The 22236-nt window shown below is 43.4% G+C and overlaps 1 protein-coding gene across 1 annotated transcript in view; it reads left to right on the plus strand.

Moving 5' to 3' along the window:
• Window positions 1-21799, plus strand: part of Vstm4 (V-set and transmembrane domain containing 4) — an 85363-nt gene extending 63564 nt beyond the window's left edge. The window contains exons 7-8 of the mRNA XM_052190144.1: window positions 199-260; window positions 20527-21799. Coding sequence (XP_052046104.1) covers window positions 199-260; window positions 20527-20652 — 188 coding nt within the window. The 3' untranslated portion in view covers window positions 20653-21799. The remainder of the gene's footprint in view (window positions 1-198; window positions 261-20526) is intronic.
• Window positions 21800-22236: the final 437 nt, after the last annotated feature.

Consider the following 22236-nt stretch of genomic DNA (forward strand, 5'->3'; position numbering starts at 1 on the left):
TGTCATGTCTAAAGATGAGGGGGTGGTTATCCTCTGGTTTGTGGTAGCCAAGGATACCTGCTCCAGAAGCTTGAGACCGTCCTTGGGACTAGGAAGACTCTGCCAGTCTGCACACAAGGATGTCTGTGATGCTCACAGAAGGTGGTCATTAATAAGCCTTGGAAGAATTTCAGGCTAAAACTTGGTGTCTTTCCACAGCACCCATAGCTACCACTTTCCACAAACCAAAGCTACTGAAGCCACAGAGAAAAGTCGCCCTGGTGAGTAACTGTTCCTAGTTTTTGCAGTCTCTCTAACACAAGGGTCAACTGCACAAGGGTCAAAGAGTACCTCTACTGACTCCAAGTATGTTAAAAAGGGGGTCTGTCCCCAAAGGCATCCCCTCTTCTCAGATGATGTTTTGAGTCAGGTTTTCTCCACGATTCACCCCTCAGAGTGACCTTTAAAGAGAATACAAATGAAATTATCTCTTGCTATAAATGTTACCTTTCAAAAACGAGAGCAAGCATGTCATCATCGAAGGGTAGAAGATAGAAAGTGGACCTGCTTGCATTCATTTATCTGCTTCTACTCTCTGAAGAAGATGATGAGGGGCTTTCCAGAAAAATATGTCAATTTTTTTTATTTTGAAATAACTTTAGATTTACAGAAGTCATTTTGAGGGATCAGAGTTTTGATATGTCTGTCACCCCTACTGTTAACATGGTATGTAGTTGGTAGCTGGGGTGCTTGCTCAAGGTGTTAACTGTAGCATGCTGTCCATACAACACTTCTCTTCGTAGTCTACTTTGGGTCCATTCTATCACCCCACAGTAGATCCTGAATCCATAGGTTGTATCAAACCGTTCAAATGTGTGCTTCATTTTCTTCACACATAACCCTGGTAATGTTTAGCTTCTGAATTAGACACAATAGAGTAACAATGGAACAATTATAAAATGTTATAAAATGTTGTCATAAGATTTATTTGAAACAGTTATTCAAAAACTTAAGAATTATTTAATTCAGACTAAAGATTTCTTTATATATGTTTTTATTTTATTTTAGTTTATGAGTGTTTTGTCTGCATATTTGTCCACTGCATGCATGTGTGCCCAAGGCCAGAAGAGGGAGTCAGATGCCCTGGAACTGGAGTTACAGATGGTTGTGAGCTGCCAAGTGGGTTCTTGGAATTGTACCCAGGCCCCCTGGAAGAGCAGCTAGTGCTCTTAACTGTCCAGCCATCTCTCTAGCCCCAAGGCTTCTTAATTGGCATAAAAAATGTATAAAGAAATATTCTATATGAATATGAGAAAATATAACGAAAACTATGAAATGAAATGTTCATAAATGGTCAGCATAGGAAGCTCTTCACAAAAAAGTAGATCAAGGTGGTTATGCATATCTCAAAATAATTGTTGTTTTGATGAGGCCATTTGTATTGTATTCATTTTATTTTATGTATGGAGTGCCTTGCCTATGTGCGTGTGCGTGCATGTGTGTGTGTGTGTGTGTGTTTGTGTGTGTGTGTGTGTATGTGTGTGTGTGTGTATGTCAGGTGCTTGCAGATATGTGGTCAGAAGAGACTATCAAAATCCCTGGAACTGGAGTGGCAGATGATTGTGAGCCCCCATGTGATGTTGTGAACTGAATCGCAGTTCTCTGCAAGGGCGGATCGGTACTGTTAACCTCTGAGCTGTCCCTCCAGCCCCAGTGAGAGATTTCTTAATAATAGTTCTTTAAGTACAAAGTTATCTTTTGATCATTTAAAAGCTTTATACCAAAGTCTCATAGAGTCAGGTTAATTTTGATACCGGTTTCCACCAATAACAACTCACAGGGGGAAAAAGCTGACCTCAACCAGACCTCTGCATAACCAATATTTTACAGTCAAAATTGCCAAGCCTAGTATTTGCAGAGCTGGATAAATATTAAGATTTATTGCCCCAGGACGTTAGCATTGACCTCAGCCTCAATTTGATCGATATTTATTTCTCAGATCAATAAGTCTTGATGGTAGTTTAAGTCAATAACTACTTGTTGATTCAGGCAGACCTTAATGGATAGTTTAGACAATAATTTGGAGACACACACATGCACACATGCATGTATGCACATACATATGTACACATGGATACGTAAACATGTATCTGTGTGTGCATATACATATATATGTGTGCATGTTTATAAGTATGTATGTATGTATGTATGTATGTATGTATGTATGTATGTATGTGTTATTTTCCAGGTTTCGGCTTCTGGATGGCTCGCCAATGTTTTTTCAGGGAGGCGACTAGGCAGCAAAGATGCTCAGTGGGGATGCGGGCCACAGCGACAACAGAGAAAGACCACGCCGGGCCAAACAGTTCCATGTGGGATTTTATTTGGAATGGGAACAAAGGGGGAAGCAGTCAGAAAGAAAGAAGGAAAAAGGAGGAAAAGAGAGAGATGCTGCTCAAATATATACATATGGTGACATAGTCACAGGTTAATGTAGGCCCATTGAACTCTGGGTATATAGTAGCTGTTGCCTTGGCAACAGACCTATAGGTTGCGCTGCGCTGTCGCTGTCACCTATGTGATGTCACAGGTCTTGGTACTAAGAGTTATGTATGTATGTATGTATGTATGTATGTATGTATGTATGTATGTATATGTTCCTACCAGTTAGGTGTTTTCCTTTATTGTTGATCGGTTTCCATACTCTGTAAAGGGGTGAATTCTGGCTGCATCCTAGGCTACAGTACCCTACACATCTTCTTCCTAAAAATTCATCTAAACTCTCATTTGAACAAAAGAACTAAGGATGACCTAAGAACTGTCACTCACTTTTTTATCACCTACTGTATTCCAGCTTCTCTTCTAGGTGTCTTATGATTCCAGATGACACACTTGGATCCTAATGTTTGCAACACTCAGAGATTAGGAGGTTGAGATGCTCATTAAATGTTTCTAAGACAACATGACAGTTTATGAGAAATGCATATTTTAGTGATTAACAGTGGTGGGAAAGTTTTTGTTGCTTATTTTAGGAAACGATAAACAAGTAAAAAAGCTACAGAGAGGCATTTTATAGTCATGGTATCAAGACTGCACTCCCTATCTCATTTAAACCATAACAAACAAACCAAATTGTTTCCAAATTCTGCTACCCAGGAAATGGGGTCCCTGATCACATTGGTTCTTTCTGGCCTTCTGACAATGCAGTCTGTCTCGTAATCTGCATGTTTGAAGTGAGTCTTTATTCTAACATAAGGAATCGTTCATCTTCTGGAGAGTGAGAGAACACACTCAGGAAAGTAAACTCATGGCCTGAAGATGGGATTTGGAGACAGAGTGCTTACCTAGCAGGCCTAGGGCCATAGTCTTATTACCAGAGTAATACATCAAAGCAAAGCAAAGCAAAGCAAAGCAAAGCAAAGCAAAGCAAAGCAAAGCAAAGCAAAGCAAAGCAAAGCAAAGCAAAGCAAAGCAAAGCAAAGCAAAGCAAAGCAAAGCAAAGCAAACAAAACAAAACAAAACAAAACAAAACAAAACAAAACAAATCCTCTGGGCTTGCAGAACACACTAGAAACAGATGCACCTATTTGTTTGTTTGTTTTGTAACTTAGTCTCAAAAAACTCCCTGAAACCTTTGGGAGCCCTCCAGGCCCCTCATCCTGGTCAAGCACCCTCACAGCATTGCCTTGGAGGTCTATGGAAATAATTCGCATGCTTCCAGGAAAAATTGTTAACTACTTCCTTGTTTCAGATTAATCAGAGAGCTATTGAAGTGCATCTGACATTTTTTTTTAATTAGTAGTCCAGTTTATTGATTTAGAGTCTGAGGCAGGGGAAGAAAATACAGTGTCTGCTATGGAAGCAAATGAAGTTTAAAGGGAGCAAAGTATCAGGAAGGGGGTGAGGTTAGTAGCACCCCAAATTAATGAGAAACAGAGTGAGAATCATTTTTAGGGTTAAATGGATTTGATGTTGTTCACTGTGCTCCACTCAGCATCCATCGGGCCTCTATATTCGCCGCCCCCCACCCCCAGACCTTCCTCTCTAATTAAACACTCCCAGGCCTGGGCCGCTGAGGGGTCAGGCCACCCCTACTGTCCAAAGAGAAAATGAGCTCTTGTGAGCAAGAGGCTGAAGGCAGAAAAACCAAGAACACTGTGGGCTTAATTACCCCGAGTTTCCCAGTGTGTCTCCTGGAGCCTGTCTCATTCCCTCCGCTCCATCCACTGCATTGCTGCCTAGGGGTTTTCCTAAAACTGCTCCGACCCCATCATTTCCCTGACTAGAATATTCCAATGGCTCCCTCTTGCCTCTGGCATGAAACATGGCTTCCTGTGAGTGGGAGGGCAGGGGGCAGCAGCATCTGTCACTGCTTCCTGGATCCCACCCTACCCTGCCTCCACCCCTGGGAACATGGAGACCCCGTGTGGTCTGGGCTCTCTCCCCAGGGCTTTCTGCCTATATCTGCCACCCTCCTCGTCTCTCAGAGCTACTGTTTGCTCCCCACAAGGCCTGTCCTTGATGCCTCCTGCTCCTAGCACAGGCACACCCACCTGCATACCCACACCCTGAGTGTGTGAACACATTGTGGGATACTTCTATGTTCTGGACATTAAATACATGTTATATAAATAATTTGGCAGTACTTTTACACGTTCCAATGTCTTCAGTAAAACTATCTCCTCTCACGGAAACTCATCATAGTGTTCAGTGGTGAGAAAAGAAGCTGTCCACTCCAAAAGAAGTCTGCTGCTCTCTGCGGCATGGTTGAAATCATGAAGCAATCGGCCCAGCCCCTGTGGCTGGTCTGTTTACCTAGCCCCTTCCTCCAGCCCTGTTTTCACCATCCAGAACATATTGCCAAGGCCAAAAAGGATGTTTCCTCTGATCAGTAGTAGGAAAGAGCTCTGAGGCCCACTAGGCGCCAGTGATAGAGTTCTGAAAGGATTTTAATAATATTTCAGATCCCAACAAAATTATTTCCAGAGGACATGCTTTTCAGGTTTCTTGAAGGATGTTTATAATAAGCCAGAGAATTTCTCTTGTTGTCGTTAATGTGCTAGAACTGGTTTCAGCTAAATTTTACATGAAAAGGATATATTAACCTGCATAAAATATGTTCATAATCTCAATTTAAAATTAAAAAGAAGGAAAAAACCCACAACCACATGTTCAATATATTGCCCCAAGTAAAAGCCTTGGGAAAAAAACAAAAACTTTGCTTGTACCATGCTAGTACCATTTTTACAGAGATAAAAATTCTATGCCCCCCTTGGCGCACATGCACATCCCGTTATTGTCACGGGGAGTTATGTATGTTGACTGGAGAGAGAATCGATGCTGAAGCTTTGAAGTGGAGGAGAGTGGGGGAAAGAGAAGTCATTTGGTTTCATGGGCCTCTCCTCCGGGGAGCGCGAGCGCCGGGGCTTCCAGAAACCGGAAGTGATCAAGAGAGAGTGGAAATGAGAGCATCCCCTGCTTAGGGAGTGTGTTCACCGGGACATGGGGCTGTCGCTTCCAAGTGAGAGCATTCAGTTCCACAGCAGTATCCATACACACCAGGCAGGTCGGAAGCCTTTCTGCCGTTTGAGAAGCCAGGAGCAGTAGATTGAGGCTCTGAGGATTTGTGTATAGGGTGTGTGTGTGTGTGTGTGTGTGTGTGTGTGTGTGTGTGTGTGTATGAAGGGAGGGAGAGAGAGGGATACAGAGACAGAGACACAGAAAGAGACAGAGAGACAGAGAGACAGACATAGAGGGGAGAGGGACAGGACAAGGAAACGGGGAACAAGGGAACAGGGAAACAAGCTTTTAGACAAATTAATATATTAAGTATTCATTGGGAACATCACTGGGGTTACTGGAAGTGTCCCACCACAGAAGTGCCACAGATGGAGGCTGCCTCTCCCTTGTGAAGGCTGATGAGGTTCTGGGTTCTAAGGGAAGGGAGCTCCTTATCAGCGGCATGACTGGTTCACTCAGAGCCCCCTTTAGTCTCCACCTTCATTCTCTGCAGTGCCCACAGAATGCTGACAGGCAGTGTAAGGTGCTAGGTAGGAGCAGAAGCTGAGCTGTGGCACCATGTGGCAAAGGTGATAGCAAGACTACAGAGCAGCCCAGGCGGGAGGCGGGCCTGTACCACCAGCAGGTTCTGCCCCTAGGGACCTCTCCTGGTGTCTAGTTCACCCTGCGCCCAGGAGTCAGGTGGGACCTCGCTTTGGACAGCCTGCCCCCCCCCCCCCACGCCCCATGTCTGCAGGAACTGTCCCGTCCCTCCGCGAGTGCCATGGCTTGCTTTCCATCTCGGCTTAGCTGATTTGCTGCCTTTATTGGGCACTTCATTTCTAAGATCATTGCACTGCTGGGAAATTTTTTTCAGAAACTTTCTTTGCTCTATTTTGGTTTTGTAATCTCATGAAACAATATCATTTCTGCTCACATTTGATGTTTTTTAAGCCTATTTCATTTAAAAGCTCAGTTTTGAACACAGAGTACTTTAGAGTTGTTATTAAAAGACTTTTTCAATCTCAAATGGAGAATGCTAGAAATGAAGTGCCATTTTTGGAAAGAACGAACACAAACCACCAACACAGCTAAGACGCATCCAGAGTACCGGGAAGAAAATCTGTGAGAGCCTGAGCTCAGGACCAAACAATGGTGCATCTGAGGGCTGCTTTCCCTGAGTAAATTAAATTATAATTTATAATTATATGTGTCTAGAGACAAACTTATTTTGTCTTTTTCCCCCAGTGCTGGAGATTGAACCCAGGGCTTTGTGTTTGCAAAGCAAGCTTGGGCTCTACAGATGGGTTAAATTCTCAAACCTTAAATATTTATATATACATATATGTACATATACACATATACATCATATACATATACATCATATACATCATATACATATACACATACACATACATATACATATGTATGAATGATGACCAAAACCCACATATATGGCTATATCCCAGTTGGATATAGCCTTAGGACTTTTTGCTCAGAGTATATACATAATGACAGAATGCAAATTATGAATGTAGTCCATGTGCATTCACTGTCCACGTTGCATATTGTAATGCGAATTTCACAAATGGTCAGGTGTCCCTGTTGTCATTTTAGATTTGATCTTAATTCTTAGTTTGTGCCCTGTATACCATGACAGTACAACTGTGATGGTGACAATTATCATGATGGCAGCAATGGTGATAGTGATGATAAATTGGTGATGGAGGTGATGGTGTTGGTGATAATAGTGAGGATAGTGGTGGTGGTACTGGTGGTGATGGTTATCCTAGTGATGATGGTTATACTTGTGATGATGGTTGTACTGGTGGTGATGTTTGTACTTTGATAATGGCTGTACTCATGGTAATGGTTGTACTGGTGATGGTTGTGGTACCGGTGGTGATGACAATGATGATTAGAAGGATATTTCAGTGTCTTTTTCCATGTTTAAAGTCTGCTCTATTACTTTCAATAAGGATAGATGTTTAATTCTTCGACAACTCTCTTATTGTCTCAGATGGGTTGAGGTAGTGGCATGTTCCCTTGCTGGCATATGTCAGACCTGATCCAACCAGGTGCTTGGTGACAAGTTCCTGTGTCCCTCACCATGAGGCCATTCCTCTTGCCAAAACTGCTCAGCTAACTCCATTGGTTTCTAGGGCATCATTTGCTGCACAGACCTCACTGGACAGGGAGGCTATGCTGGAAATTCAGAATTCTCACATGTTAAAATATTAAACCCAGTTCCTTCCCTAGGCTCTTATTTCCATGCCATGGTCTCTGTTAGGGACTTTTAAGTATTGTCCACATATACACAAGATCCCATCCACATCTTTGCTTAGATTCCTAGAGTACGTTATGACCACCTAACCATGCTTTTAGGTCATGGCTGTAGGATAGCATGGCCCTGCTTTGAAGTGTTGTTTCATGCAGATGGGAGCATTTCTTGCACATTTTCCCTGAACTGGAATGTTCTTTGTGGACTTTATACCAGCACATTTCTCCCACCATTCATTGAGTTCCGTCCTCCTCTTGATTGACTGCCCAGGGTTGTTCACTCACCCAACTCATGGCCATATATGTTGTGCTGATTTTCCACTTTTAGGAGGGCCATTCTGGTGAAAAATATCTCTGTGCGCATCCCTTTATTTAAGTGCATTTCTGTGGGAGACATTTTTAAACTTGGAGTTATTGTGTAACATATACCTCTTGCTTTGATAGAGTTTGTCCAGTCTCTTTCAAAAATCTTTCCCCTTTTATTCCTGCACCCAACAAAGGATAAGAATGGTGGTTTCAAAAAAAAGAAAGAAAGAAAGAATGGTGGTTTCCTCACATTTTCCTCAGTGTTGATGGATTTATCTATCCATTCACATCCATCCATCCACCATCAATCCATCCACCATCAATCAATCTCTATCATCTATCTGTCTGTCTGTCTGCCTATTGATCTATTTTCCATCTATCTTGATTGTATTTTAAATCTGAAAGCCATGTGCTTATGTTTTTCTCGAAGCTTAGAACCCAGTTGTGTGTTATAGTAGAGTCTCCAAAGGTGTTGAAAGAGAGAGAGGAGTTCACGAGGGACAGTTCTGGGACATCTTCCTAAGGCGGGAGGCATCTCTGGGAGCATTTTTAAATGATGGACAGGCTGGTTTTCTTTTATCGTCTTATTAAATTCACACAATTAAATCATATTCTGGCTGGGAAAATAGATTTGCAAGTAATTTACTCGTCTTAAAAGCCTTGAAGACTCGAGTTCAAATCCAAGAAGCTTACATAGAAGGCAAATGTTTGTACACACATGTGAGCCCCAAGGGTCAGGCAGGAGAGAGATCAAAAGATCCCCCAGTGCTGGCCAGCCAGTTTAATCAATCGGTGAACTCTGGGTTTAGTGAGAGAACTTGTCTCAGAAGGATACTTTATAAAACAATAGTGAAGACTCATGCCGTCAACCTCTTACCTTCATGAGTACCTGCATACAAATGTACATGCACATATACTTCACATGCACATGTGTTCACCACATACACATGCACACACAGTCAAATGTGGTACAGAGCATCTGTAACCAGCTTGACTGGGGTGTGAGGCAGAGACAAACAGGTCCTTGAAGTTCACTGGTCAGCTAGCCTAACTAAGTCAGTGAAGTGTGGGTTTTGCACATTTGCATAAGTCAGCCAGAGCCACTACACTTCAGGGCTTATTTCATTCTGTCCTGTTGCCGAACACTTACTGGATGGAGCCATGAATGTATTTGAAGAAGTCGCTGGGGGTGGGGGTGGGGGTGGATCAAAGACCAACTCTGCTATATACCAGCATTGGTCACAAACACAGGTGTTTGTCTACGTTTCTACACATGCAGAATAAAGATGACTGCAAGCATACCTTCTGTATTCGGCTGTCATCACACCAGGAACTATTAGGTTCTACTAACACAGTCTAATGGAAAAAGACAGAATGTAAAGGACGGGACTTTATAGTGCCAAGGAGCAGTACATGCTGTGACAACAGCAGAGTCAGGCAGGAAGCAAGGAGGGACTGTGTTTGATGAGGAAGATAACACATCAGAGAAAAGGTCTAATAACATGAAGAAGCAATGCTCATTCACCATGGTTCATGAGAGAGTCTTCTGGACAGAGAAAATGGCATTAACAGAGGGCCCAAAGCCTTCCCTGAGCGGAAATCACAGCCCAGCTGTGTCCAAATGCAGAGACTAGTATGGCTGGAGCTCTGATCTGCAAGGAAGACACATGGAGTGAACTTAGGAGAGGCACAGAACAAGATCCCAAGAGCCTGATAAGGGCACTGAGTCTAATTGTGAGCACTATTAGGTCACAGATGGAGAGCCTGTTCCAGGCAATGCTTTAACGTAATATTTAGCAAGGTTATATCACATACTACTACTACTACTACTACTACTACTAGTACTACTACTACTACACACACATCACATCACATCACATCACATCATATCACATCACATCACATCACATACCACTAGGAGTATTTAGTACTAACAGTAACAATAGGCCACACACATAGCTTTTCCTGCGGTTCTGGGAGGAATTCCTCTGTGGGTATCACATGAGTCAATGCATCCAGTCCTTGAATGCCATCCAATAAGAGGCATTATACAAATCTTACATTGTAGCTGAGGAAACACAGGCATAGGCGGGTTTAGATGCCTTGTTCATGGGCATGCAGTTTATGAATGGCAGCCTTCTTTTTTTTGAGAGCATGGCTCTTGAGTTTCAACCACCATAGAGACCCTTCTGTGATCCAGTGTGACAGGCATTGTGAGGATAGGGTTAAAAATCGGGTTACAATCTTGGTTGAAGGAGATAAGCAAACACTCTTTTTCTAAGCAAAAGCGTCATCTAGAATGGCTGCCTATCAAAGCACTTTAGGACGGCACTGGGGATAGCGTATTCCTGGTTCATGGAAAAAGAAGGTGAATGATTACAGCAACTTATGGAGAAGTCACTGTGCAACCAGGAGAAGCTTCAAGTATGGGAGCCTCACTGAGACCATTATCTATAATCATATTTCTGTTTGCAAAATATGGCTTGTAAAGTCAATTTGTAAAATGTTGAACCTCTCTGGTTTATCCTTGGTCTTTCTGTGCTGGCTTCAAGATGTTACCTAGATGGATGGTGACTTGTGACTGTCCCAAATCATGTTAGCCTGGGTGTGTGGCCTTCCATCATATTGAACATACACTGAGGGTGTGACCTCTATCCTCAGGTCCCTCCATCGGAGCTCACACTGCCTGTCCAGTGCTGTTGAGTCTGTATCCAGGCTTCATGCGGCTGACCTAATGGTCCTCTGCTCCTTTTCCCATTGGTGTCTGATGTCTGCTTCTAAGGAAACGGACTGCTGTCCACCTGTCTGGCTCACCTAGACATGGAGCATGTGCTTCCGACTTGCGCCTTGCATGGTGCTGACATGCCGCACTGCTCATGTGCTTTGCCCATGGGGTCAGATCCCAGGCAGGATGAAGAATTCTAAACCCATATGTACCTGGTACCATAAAATGGTTTTCTGCCATGTTTTGTTTGGTTTTTTGATACAGGCCATACTGGTCTCAAATTCACCACTCCCCTGTTGCCAACATCCCAAGTGCTGGGATTGCGGGCGTGTTAGCACTCCTGGCAGCTTCCTGCTTTTAACAGCTGTCCACTTGTCTGTGACTTGAGTGTGACTGTTGGGCCACCTCAAGTGGTGGCAGAGGTGAGAACAGAATGGGATGGTGAAAGTTGCTCATCAGTGTGCTGCTGTGTTCTGTTCCCAAAGGCACCAAGTCTCGGCCAACACACCGAGCAACCTCCCAAAGTCACTCCGGACCATTTAACACTTCTGTCTCGGAAAAATATTTCTTTTTTATTAGTTTTCCTCTTCTATCTTTATTTTAAAACACACCAGAAAACTCTAGATCCTCCTTTTATAAATATCAATGTGTGTGCCTGGAAGCAACCCATGTTCAACAAGGCCAAGTTCATGTCCAAGGCGTGTTGGCTGCAGTATGGTCATGCTGAGTATGGCTGTTCAGAGTCCAGAGTCTCTGGGTCGGGGAGAGCAGGAGATGCCAAACACTTAGCTGCAGCATTCTTGCAGGCCATGGTTGTGTGCAATGGCTTCAGGGAGACTGTGTTTTACTAGTTCCTTTTCTGTTGAATAAAAAATGAGCACTTGAAGGGAGAAGAGGAAGGCTGCCCCTGATGATTCTTGTGGTCTCTTGGGGAAGTAGATTCCTGATTCTGCAACTCTGTAGAACTCCACCTCATGTTGGAGTGCTAAGGTGACATGAGCACAGAGCTCCCGTGTCCTGGGTATCGATCGGCTGCTGTGGTAATAGTATTACCTGGCTGAACTCTTCACATTGGCAATGGGCAGCTGCTGCAATTGCATTTCTCTCTTATTCCTGCAATGTTAATTCGGCGTGCACATCCAGCTGCAAGCTCTACGGGAAAGTATTGTTTTGCAGGAGTCTGCATAAGAGATCATTAAATCCCTGCTCGCCCAGAAGAGAAACTTTCAGTTGACTCCATGGAAACCCATGCATAAGATGAAATCTTACGTGCACATTTGGAGTCTGAAGCATGTGTGCTGTGGAGAGATGCGTAGCTTACAGATCTCCTGAGGTCGGTTTTCCTGGCGTCAGCAGTTGGGCTGTTTCTTCCTCTCTGGTGTACTTTCCATAACCACCACCCTAAACTGGGGCAGAGAGCGGCCTACATTAGAGCCAAGAGGGGCAGCCGGCACTGGTCCTGTGGTCTCAGCTCCTCACCACTGGTGGAGCAGATGAATGATGCTAGGCAGGCCATAGCTGGCTCCGAAATATTCATTCACCCTTACACCTAGCATGCAAAGACTTTCTAGTTTATCCAAACTGTAGCCTGTGTGATCATGGGAAATCACGGGGGTGAGGGTGGGGGACCTGGCCCTGTAACCATCAATGACAACCTTGGGTTTACGTCTAGGATGGGACATTGTGTGCCCCTGACACCTACTAAGAACCGTCGGGTGGGAGGGCAAACAGTGCCCTCTGGATGACTGGCAGTTTCTTACAAGCTTAACATACATTTACCATATGACCCAGCTGTCCTATTCTGAGATACTTGCTTTGGAGAAACAGGAAAAAAAAAACCACAAAAGTTGCCTAAAAATGCATGTTTATAGTAGCACCTGCGATGACCCAACCATGTCATGGCTGCTTCGGGGTCTTCCTGAGGTCGGAGACCAGGCACCGATGTCATTTCCCTGCCACCCAGAGTACATGGGCCTCAATCTTTATTCTTGCTGCCTCAGCGGGCTCCAGATCGACTTCATCTGTTTTTTAGTGGAGGGGGGGAGGGAAGGAAGGAGGAAGAGAGAGGGGGGTTGCTCAGGAGATCTAAGCACACAGACAGACAGACATAACAGGGACCCTCCCCTGGGCAAGGAGCCCTTTTCTGTAAGATTTCTCTGACTTTCATGTGAGGTTTGCATGTCCCAAACCGCAGCATGAGGGCTTCCTGAGGTGCAGCATCTCTGCAGTTATCCTGCTGCTTCCTGTGTCTTCAACAGGAAGGGAAGAGAGGCAGTAACAAGAGCAGCAACAAAGTGACCCTGTTGAACTGTGGGTGGCAGGTGACCAGGTAGGGACTGGGCAGAAAACACCCGACAGTGAATCGGCCTCCTCCCTCACACCCGTGCACAATCAGAATGGTGAGCGGTGAGCGTGAGTTCCCGCTTGAACCCCTGCCCCTGGCTGGGGTTCAGGTCACCTGGAAGCCAGGCTCCTAACTGGGTGGGGGAGGGGCTGTTCACTTGGCTGCTAACAGCTGGTGTCATTCCCTCCTCCCTCACGAGGAAGCCCACCTTCCTTCTTCCCAGGCAGCACACAGTACTTAAGTCCTATTTGGCACTCAGTAGGCTGCCCACCACTTAGCTGGATTTACTGCAACTCAAAGGCCAAGCTGTAGAGGGCAGGACAGCAGGGTAGCAGGTGTCTGGGAGGATTATGTGAAGGGGTTCCAGCACTTTCCAGTTCCAGTTCCATTTGCTTCCTCACTGAATAGCAGCAGACCCCAGGCCCCTTTCCCCTGAAGGTGACAGAGCATGTCCTACTATGTGCCCATTCATGGGAAGGTTCTTTCCCTCAAAGAAAGCATCTCCTCATCTAGACTATGACCAGTAAATTAGTATACTAGGGTGCCATAATTAAATTCCATAAACTAAGTAACTCACACACCAGAGATATGTGAATCCTAAGAGAATTCAAGTCCAAGAACAACAGGGCAGGTCATCCCTCTAAGTGGCCTATGCCCTGTTATCATAAAGAATAGTCACATTGGATTAGCACTGCCTCTACCAACCTCATCTTAACCTGTTTATTACTTTAAAAACCCCATCTCCAACCCCACTCACATCTGAAGGTACTGTGGGATAAACAACACAGGGATTTGATAGGGGGCCCCTAATTCTGCCCATAACTAATTTCCCAGAATCTCTACCTATCAAAAAAATATCCTGGCCTCCACGGCCCACACCGTCCTTGTTGGTCTTTGATGGAGTCAAAGCATTTGCAGTTAGATGACATTTAGTTTGCCAGTTGGACAGTGATGGTGTCCGAACGGTGCCTTATTCAGGACACATGTATTTAGTACTTTCTATGGGGCAGGGGCTGTGCCACAACACTCGCATGCATTTCGTTTACACTCAAAACTGACTCATTAGCTACTTACTATTGTTCCTGCGCACTGATGGTAGAACTGAGCAAAGCCAAGTAGCTGGCATTTGAACAGGGTCCAAATTCCTCCTGTCCCTCATCTCTGCAGGCAGGTGAGGACCATGCCAAAGCTCTCCTCACCTCCCCATAAACATGAGATACCAGCTAGAAGTTTGCTGCCTCAGATACAGGGCGCTTCACTTTGTCTTCTCTGTCACCCACTGCTGAGAAACCCTACCTCCAGTTGTAGGAAAATGTAAAAAGAGACCACAGGTGACAAAGGGCAAAGGGTCGCGGTGTATGAGTTCCAGACAACTACACAGACGGCAGATTCTACATCTTGTAGGCTCAACCAGTCACAGGGGGAAATTGCATTTGTAGTGACCTTGGACAGACTTTTCACTGTTCGCTTCTCATCATTCCCCAAACGATACAGTGTAGCAACAATTTGCAGAGGATTTACATTCTAACTCATGCTGTAACTCGTCAAGGGATGAATTCATTTAGAGCAAGTGTGGACAAACATTGAGTACACAGAACATGACATTTTACACAAAGGCCTTGGACATCTGAGTACCTTGACAACTGTGCAAAACCCTATGGATTTCAAGGCATGAACATACAGTAGCTTTGAGCTGCTGAAGGAGAACCTGACCAGGCCATTCTGCGGCCTGGGTATAAGGCAAAGAAGATCAAACTCTGCAGGGTGGTGGTGGGACATCTTTAATCTCAACACCTGGGAGGCAGAGGCAGGCAGATTTCTGTGAGTTCAAGGCCAGACTGGTCTACAGAGTGCGCTTTAGGGAAGCCAAGGTTACACAGAGAAACTCTGTCTGGAAAAAAAAAACAAGAGGAGGAGGAGAGGGAAAAAGGAAGAAAATAATAATAATAATAATATAAGAAAGAAGAAAATAAGAAAGAAGAGAAGGAAGAGGAGGAGGAAGAGGAGAAGGAAGAGGAGGAGGAAGGGGAGAAGGAAGAGGAGGAGGAGGAAGAGGAGGAGGAGGAAGAGGAGGAGGAGGAGGAAGAAGAAGAGGAGGAATAAGAAGAAACCAGACTGGAGAGGTGCTTCTGACCCACTCAGAAAGCTCCACTGCCTGACTTCCGTAAATTCAGCAGACCTGTGGATAAGGAGTGGCTCGGTCAGAGCCAGTGGATCCCACTTTGGAGGTTCCTGTTATGCTATTGGTGCAGCCTAGGGCTTCAACGGGGCTTGGAAACAGTGGGTTAGATGTGCTGAAGCCTGTGCTCTAAGCATAAGTCTGTGCATATCCACCCTGGTGACTCCTTGGAGGAATGCTTTTAGAGTTCCTCATGTAAAGCGAAAGACAAATCCTTCACATAATATGGTGCATATCCGCATCAAAATGTAGCCTCCATATGTCCTCTATACACCTGAGGTTATCCCTTAATGGTTCACCTACTAAAGATAATGCAAATGCAAACACAAACAAACAAACAAGCAAAAACCATAGTCACTGTTCCATGCAGGGAATGGCAGGGAATCCACATGTTTAATATTAATGCAACTTTCCCCACAAACATTTTTAATTCACAGTTGGTTGCAGAATTGAGAGATACATAGGGCTAAAGGTAATTCTATCCCTCCATAACCCCCCAAATACCACACAGGCCCGAAGAGTACCATTTTGAGAGCTGGTGGCTTGGAGAGAACTAACAGGGTGCTTCCTAACCCATCTCCATGGACCCAGTACTTCTGTCATGGACTGGAATTGCTGTAGTCACTGGGGATGGTATCTTAACTAAGCTAAGTTGGGTTTCTCTAGCCAAGGTTATGGTGAGAGTGCCTGGGCTGTAGCAGTCAGACTGGGGGTGTAGTTAGGCACATGTTTGATAGTGCCAACTGACTGAGCCTGCCAGGAAAGCAGTAGGTCTTCTAAAGGTGCCAAGCACTGATATTATGCATCTTCCGTGGTAAACTGTATACACTTCACACTCCCGAGCCTCCTGCGTGCTGCCTCATATCTTCAATCAAATTATTACACTCCAGAAATATGCATAAGGGAAATGATTGTACACATTTTATGGTGGGTTGTTGCTTGTAGCAGTAATTGAAGTACCTTTCCCACTTATGAAAGTACTAATTTTATTTGTTTTTATTGCTTTTCTAGATGCAATTATTTATTTAGTGTGCTTTGGCTTTATTAAATTATGCTTACTATAGGAACATCATAAAAATGTATGAAAACGACACATCAGCCAAGCCAGCCTGGTGACCTGTATTGAGAAAGCGGGTGTTATTTTTCATATCCAAACGTAATGAAATAACTTAAGAATAAACAGATAATCTACACTAGAAAACAATACAGTTTCACAGTAATGCAATAAAACAACTGGACAATATGATTTCATAAACCTGGGTTCTAAAATTTACATGAGTTGGGTTTTGAGTACTTATTGGAAGACACGTGGTGTTTTTAAATGGAATCATTACAATGTGAAATGTAATTAAACAAGGCCAGAGCATACATCGGGGTCTGTTGGCCCGTAAGATGTGGACGACTAAGAAACTGTGTAAAGGCTTTTGGTGTCAAAAGGAAAGCAGAGACTCCATTCCTACAAATGTGCTTAACTTTGAACTTGAAAAATGGCTTGTCAGGTGTGCAACTCACTTGCTCGGAAATCACTCAGGCCGATATGGGGCGTGAAGTTCTTCATCTACCTATTGCGTCTTGCTCTAGTCTTTTTTCTTGTTTTGTCTCAAAAGAGCAAAGACTCTCTGCTTTAACATTCCATTTGAGAAACGTCCCTTCCTTGTAAACAATTTCTTTGTCCTGATCTATACAAAAAGATAGAGGCATATAGGTTTTGCTTGTTTGTTGTTTTAAAAGACCGTGATACAAAATAACAACTAAACGAAAGCTGAAAATCGAAGGCTTAAATCTAACATTAAGACTAGAAATGCAGAGTTGCTGAGATGAAAATATTGATATGACCCTAAATTAGCAACCACTTTTATTTATGCAGTTACAAATTTAAATTAGTCAGTGCATGGGGTAAATAGAAGCCTACTATAACATCCAAAATACACTAAGCAAAGAATATATAATAAAGTATGAGTCCCCTCAGCAACCCAGTTCACACCCCTTGAAATCATGGCTACTGGGTTCTCCAGTTGCTCATTTCCAAGGATATTGTTCACACATTATAATCAGTCATACATATTTTCACAAATGACACTATAGAAACCGCGTGCAGCTCCATCAGTTTTAAATGACTCTTGTAACCAAGGGTCGAACCCCAGGCCTTGCACATCCATATTTGGTAAGCAACGTACTACTGAACTACCAGGCCCCAGCTCTGTGGTTGTTTAAGATTACACCATCATATGTTCCTTTCAGTAAATTCTCAGGTTTCCACTGAAGAATGGGAGGATCTCTCATTTTCTTTGCTTGTCCCAAAGAATAATCTCGTCAGGAATGGATAAGAGGACATGATAGTTTGGGCAACTTAAAACATGTTTGGAAACTTAAAGACAGGAAGTCCCACGTAGGTAGTGACTGTGTCAGCATGCACAAGCCCCGTGCAAGCCAGACCCAGTGAAGCATGGGGAAGGAGAAGAGGAACTTCCAGCCCCGGGCAAGGACAACTTGACAGTTGGCACCTGGGACAGCCAGGTTTCTTTTTTCTTTTTCTTTTTCTTTTTCTTTTTCTTTTTCTTTTTCTTTTTCTTTTTCTTTTTCTTTTCCTTTTCCTTTTCCTTTTTCTTTTTCTTTCTCTTTCTCTTTTTCTTTTTTTCTTTTTCTTTTTTTCTTTTCTTTTTTTAAATGAATGTTACCACATATAGCTTGACCCTGCATCCATGAATATATAAGCAGCACACACTGGAATTGATGGATGAAAAAGAACCACGAGGTTGGCTGTGGAGTGAAGAGAGGGGGTCTGGGAGGAGTTGAGAAGGGGCAGACATAGTAAAAACACTCCTATGAAGTTCTCAAAGAACGAAGAGCAAAACTCTGCGTCTCTCGGGATGAGCGAGGCTGTCTCACTTCATCTGTGCGAGAGCTGTTGTCCATCCTCTCTTGGGAGCCTCTCAGGAGGTGGTCTCTGGCATCCCCTGATTTCCTGGGAGCCTCCGGTGGTCTCTTGCACCCCTTCCTTTGTTCCCTAGTGAGCTGTTGGTCCAGATCTTAGCTGAACTGTAAGACCCTTAGACATGAGCCGCAAACATCTTCCTTGTTCTTCTTGATGGTTCTTTGACTCCTAAGATGGTTTTTGTAAAAGTTCCTCATGTGTTCTTTCATTAATTTTAGAAGTTTAAATATTTTAAACTTATGTGGGGTGGTATAGGGTGTGATTTCATTTTATTTTTTCTCGTAAATATTACAATAATATTTACTTAAATATGATATCTCAGTTAACTTCTGGAGTCTATAGCCAGCCCAACTGATATATATGTCTGTTTATCTTCCAGTATTACAATATTTAAATTAGTTCAGTTGTATTCTTTTAATATCACCAGACTTGGATTGTGTATTCATTATCTTTTTGTTTTCTTGAGAAAGGGTTTCTCTGTATAGCTCTGGCTGTCCTGGAATTTGCTCTATAGACCAGGCTGGCCTCGAACTCTAAGATATACCTGCCTCTGTGTCCTGAGCTCCAGGACTAAAGGTGTGTGCCACCACACTCAGAACTTTTCATTATCTTGACATCTCCTAATCATATTAAGCAAACACACAACTGTGACTATGTCATTCAAAGTTTTTGTCAAGAGTAGTTTTTCAGTGTTACCAAATGGCTTTCTAGCATCTATAGAGAAAATTGCAATGTTTCTCTCTTTGATATTTCACTATTTTAAAATACTGAGCCATGATGACTTTCCCAAATAAAATCCACTTGAATATATGATTACCGATCATATTCAGTATAATCACATGCCTCTTCATCATCCTGAGTAAATCTGAATGAAAACATATATGGGCACAGGGTTTGTTCTAAAATCCAACAAGGTCTTCCTTCTTGTTCCCTGATCAGCTGAAGGATGTGATATGTTCCTCGGCGCTTCCTTCAGAGATGCCCTGCCTCAGCTCTCCTGGTGCTGTGGAGAGGCAGCTCTTCCTTACTGCCCCTCTGAGGGTGCTTAGCAAATTGTTTCCCTACACTTAACATTTGTCATTTATATTTTCTCTGGGACATTATCATTTTACCCTGTTTTCAAATTTTCTTTTTAGTATATTAAGCCACGCAGTCTTTTAACAGTATGACATTTTGCTTCCCTTATATTCTATTCTTATATTTCCATTTTTGTTTTCTGTTTTATTCATTCTTGCTTTCTTATATTTTTTTCCTTTTTATAGTGATCAGTTTTTTAGTATATGCATATTATGAGTACTTTCCAATACCTGATTTTAGAGATGTTTTGTGTAGTTTCTGGTTTTGCTGCTTTCTTCCTTATTATTTTGCTTGGATGTTGTTGTTATTTGGTTGTTTTGTTTTTAATTTTTGGTTTTGCTTATTTTGTTAACTTCTTAACTTCTTGAGTGGCATTATTAAGAAGTGTGGCTTTGTTGCAGTACGTGTGGTCTTGTTGGAGGAAGTGTGTCACTGTGGAGCAGGCTTTGAGGTCTTCTGTGCTCAAGCTAACTCCAGAGTGGTTACACAGTCTTCTGCTGCCCGTGGATCAAAATTTAGAACTCTCAGCTCCTTCTCCAGCTCCATGTCTGCCAGCATGACACCATGCTTCCGCCATGATGATGATGCACTGAACCTCCGAAACTGTAAACCAATCCCAATTAAATGGTGTCCTTTATAAGAGTTGCTGTGGTAATGGTGTCTCTTCCCAAACTAGTCAATGCTTAACCTTTTTTGTGTTATTAAATAGCAAAGCACCTAAACCAGGATGGTTTATAACCAATCTTCTCTCTATACTTGTTAGCACATATTAAGAACTATTTTCTTCATTATAATTTTCCAGATACTCTGAAGTTTTAGTGGTATAATGACGTCTCTCACAAATTTTCTAAGTTTGCTATTAATTGCCAGTAGTCTTGTTTCTGTGTCTTGTACATTTCCTTTTGACCAGAGCTATTGCTCTGCTTTCTGAGATAGAGTCCAGTGGCTTTTTGGAGTAACTGATACGAACTCAAACACCAATCACAGTGTCTCTTGGCAGAACATGGTGTTCTCCATGGGGCGATGAGCCTCACCTTTAATGTGACCTGCCTGTACATATGCTCTTCTTTATGTCTCCCTATACATTTCCCTTATCACCCTATAAGTACTGTGAAAGCATATACTCGATGAATGAACGCATGGTGGATGACCAATGGCAGCTTGAATCATGTTTCGCTTTTTGTTTTTATTTTTCTATATAGCCCAAGATCACTGAGGAAAACTTGACCTATGCCGAGTTGGAGCTGATCAAACCCCACCGGGCTGCCAAAGGCGTCCCCACCAACACCGTGTATGCACAGATCCTCTTTGAGGAGAACCAGCTGTAGTGTACCTCCTCCCTGGCTGTCACCTCTACTTCCAGTTATTTATGACACTCAGAATCAAACTCCCTAGTTTTGTCTTTTCACCAGTGCCTTCAGTGCGATGGGGAGCCCCTTCCCGTGGCATTCTGGTATCTTGTAAGTGGTACACACTTTCCAGAAGAGAAGGGACCAGCCCTGGGCCACGTCTCCCAAGATAAGAGGTTCTTGGCCTGGTCCTGAGTGCAAGGACTCTGCTTCTGAGAACATCCACTGAGTCAACTGGACCAACTTCTCCTCTTCTTGAGTCTTAAAGTTTTGGGGGAAAAACTCAAATCTTAATTTTAATCAGATGCCCTTGTTCTACGTAAGACATCAAGCACCCAGTTTAGAGTCACAGGAAATTCCTGTGAAGGTCAAAGAGAGAGGTGGCACTCACTCGTTCTCTGAGGTTCTGGGACACCCAGGGCAAAGCCGACCCCTAAGTGGCGGCAGCCACTTATGATGACATCCATTGTTTTTAACAGATGCTCTGAAGCTGGCCATGTGAGGGCAAAGGTGCTGATGGTTGAAAGTCCAAGGTCTGGCTCAGGAAATTATGGTACTTATGTCTTTAAACCCATATGTCACCAGGGCTATAGATCTACAAGAACACCGTTGTTGTAAAGTGTTTGTCCCCCTTTGGCAGAATGGATCTAGAGTTCGAGGAAGATATCTTGTTCTCTCATTCCCAAAGACTTGATTATGGTTCCGGTGGGTACATCTCATGAGTGTGCCAAGCTCAGTCAATTCCCATTCAAGAGAGAGGGGAGCCTTTCGCCATTGCCTCAACACTGAAATGAAAACACAAGGCATGCCGGGAAACTATGTCCAGGAGGACTCAACCCTTGGCAAGTGCTTTGACTGTTTCAGCCTTGGATGAGGACCATGACTGCCTTGGGTGGGTGTCAGGGGACCATGGGACATAAGTCCGTGGGGAAGTTGTTCTGTGGACCTAACCAATGGACAAAAATGTCAGATTTAATGGACGTAAGAGAGTCACCTTGATTTCTGCAGTGCTATTAAGGACGCCTCTTGATTTATGCCTCTGGTGACCACTTACCACACTCTATAAACATTGTTTGGCTATGTAATTTTACAATGTATATATGATAAATTATCTATTTTAAACACAGCTGGCATGTGAGTTACACCCTCTGTCTCACTGTAGGACTTGAGCTTTTTATTACCTCAACTTGTATCACAGCTACACAAGTTGTGGGAATGGGGAAACCCACTGAATATTTCTTCTTAATGGGAAGAGGAGCCTCGCAGCTTCTCTGCAGAGCTTGTGTCTCTGCCTTCTCCAAAGGGAAACCACACCAGCACCCCCAGAGCAAGGCCAATCAGCAATTTGTACCTGCTGCTTATCTGAAGTGACACATTTTGGTGTTCTTGCTCAGAAAATGTGTCTAGTTGCTCTTTCTTTACTAAATAGACCAGTAACCATGAGTCAACTTTCTAAAGCTAAGTGAGGGGAAGCATCCATCATCTAGAAAGTGCAAAGAGTTCTTCTTGTGATAAGGCATCAATAGGAGCGATGATGTAATCACTGAGTAGTTTCCCAAATGG

The sequence above is a fragment of the Apodemus sylvaticus genome, chromosome 8, assembly GCF_947179515.1.
Source record: "Apodemus sylvaticus chromosome 8, mApoSyl1.1, whole genome shotgun sequence".
NCBI classification, from domain to species: Eukaryota; Metazoa; Chordata; class Mammalia; order Rodentia; family Muridae; genus Apodemus; species Apodemus sylvaticus.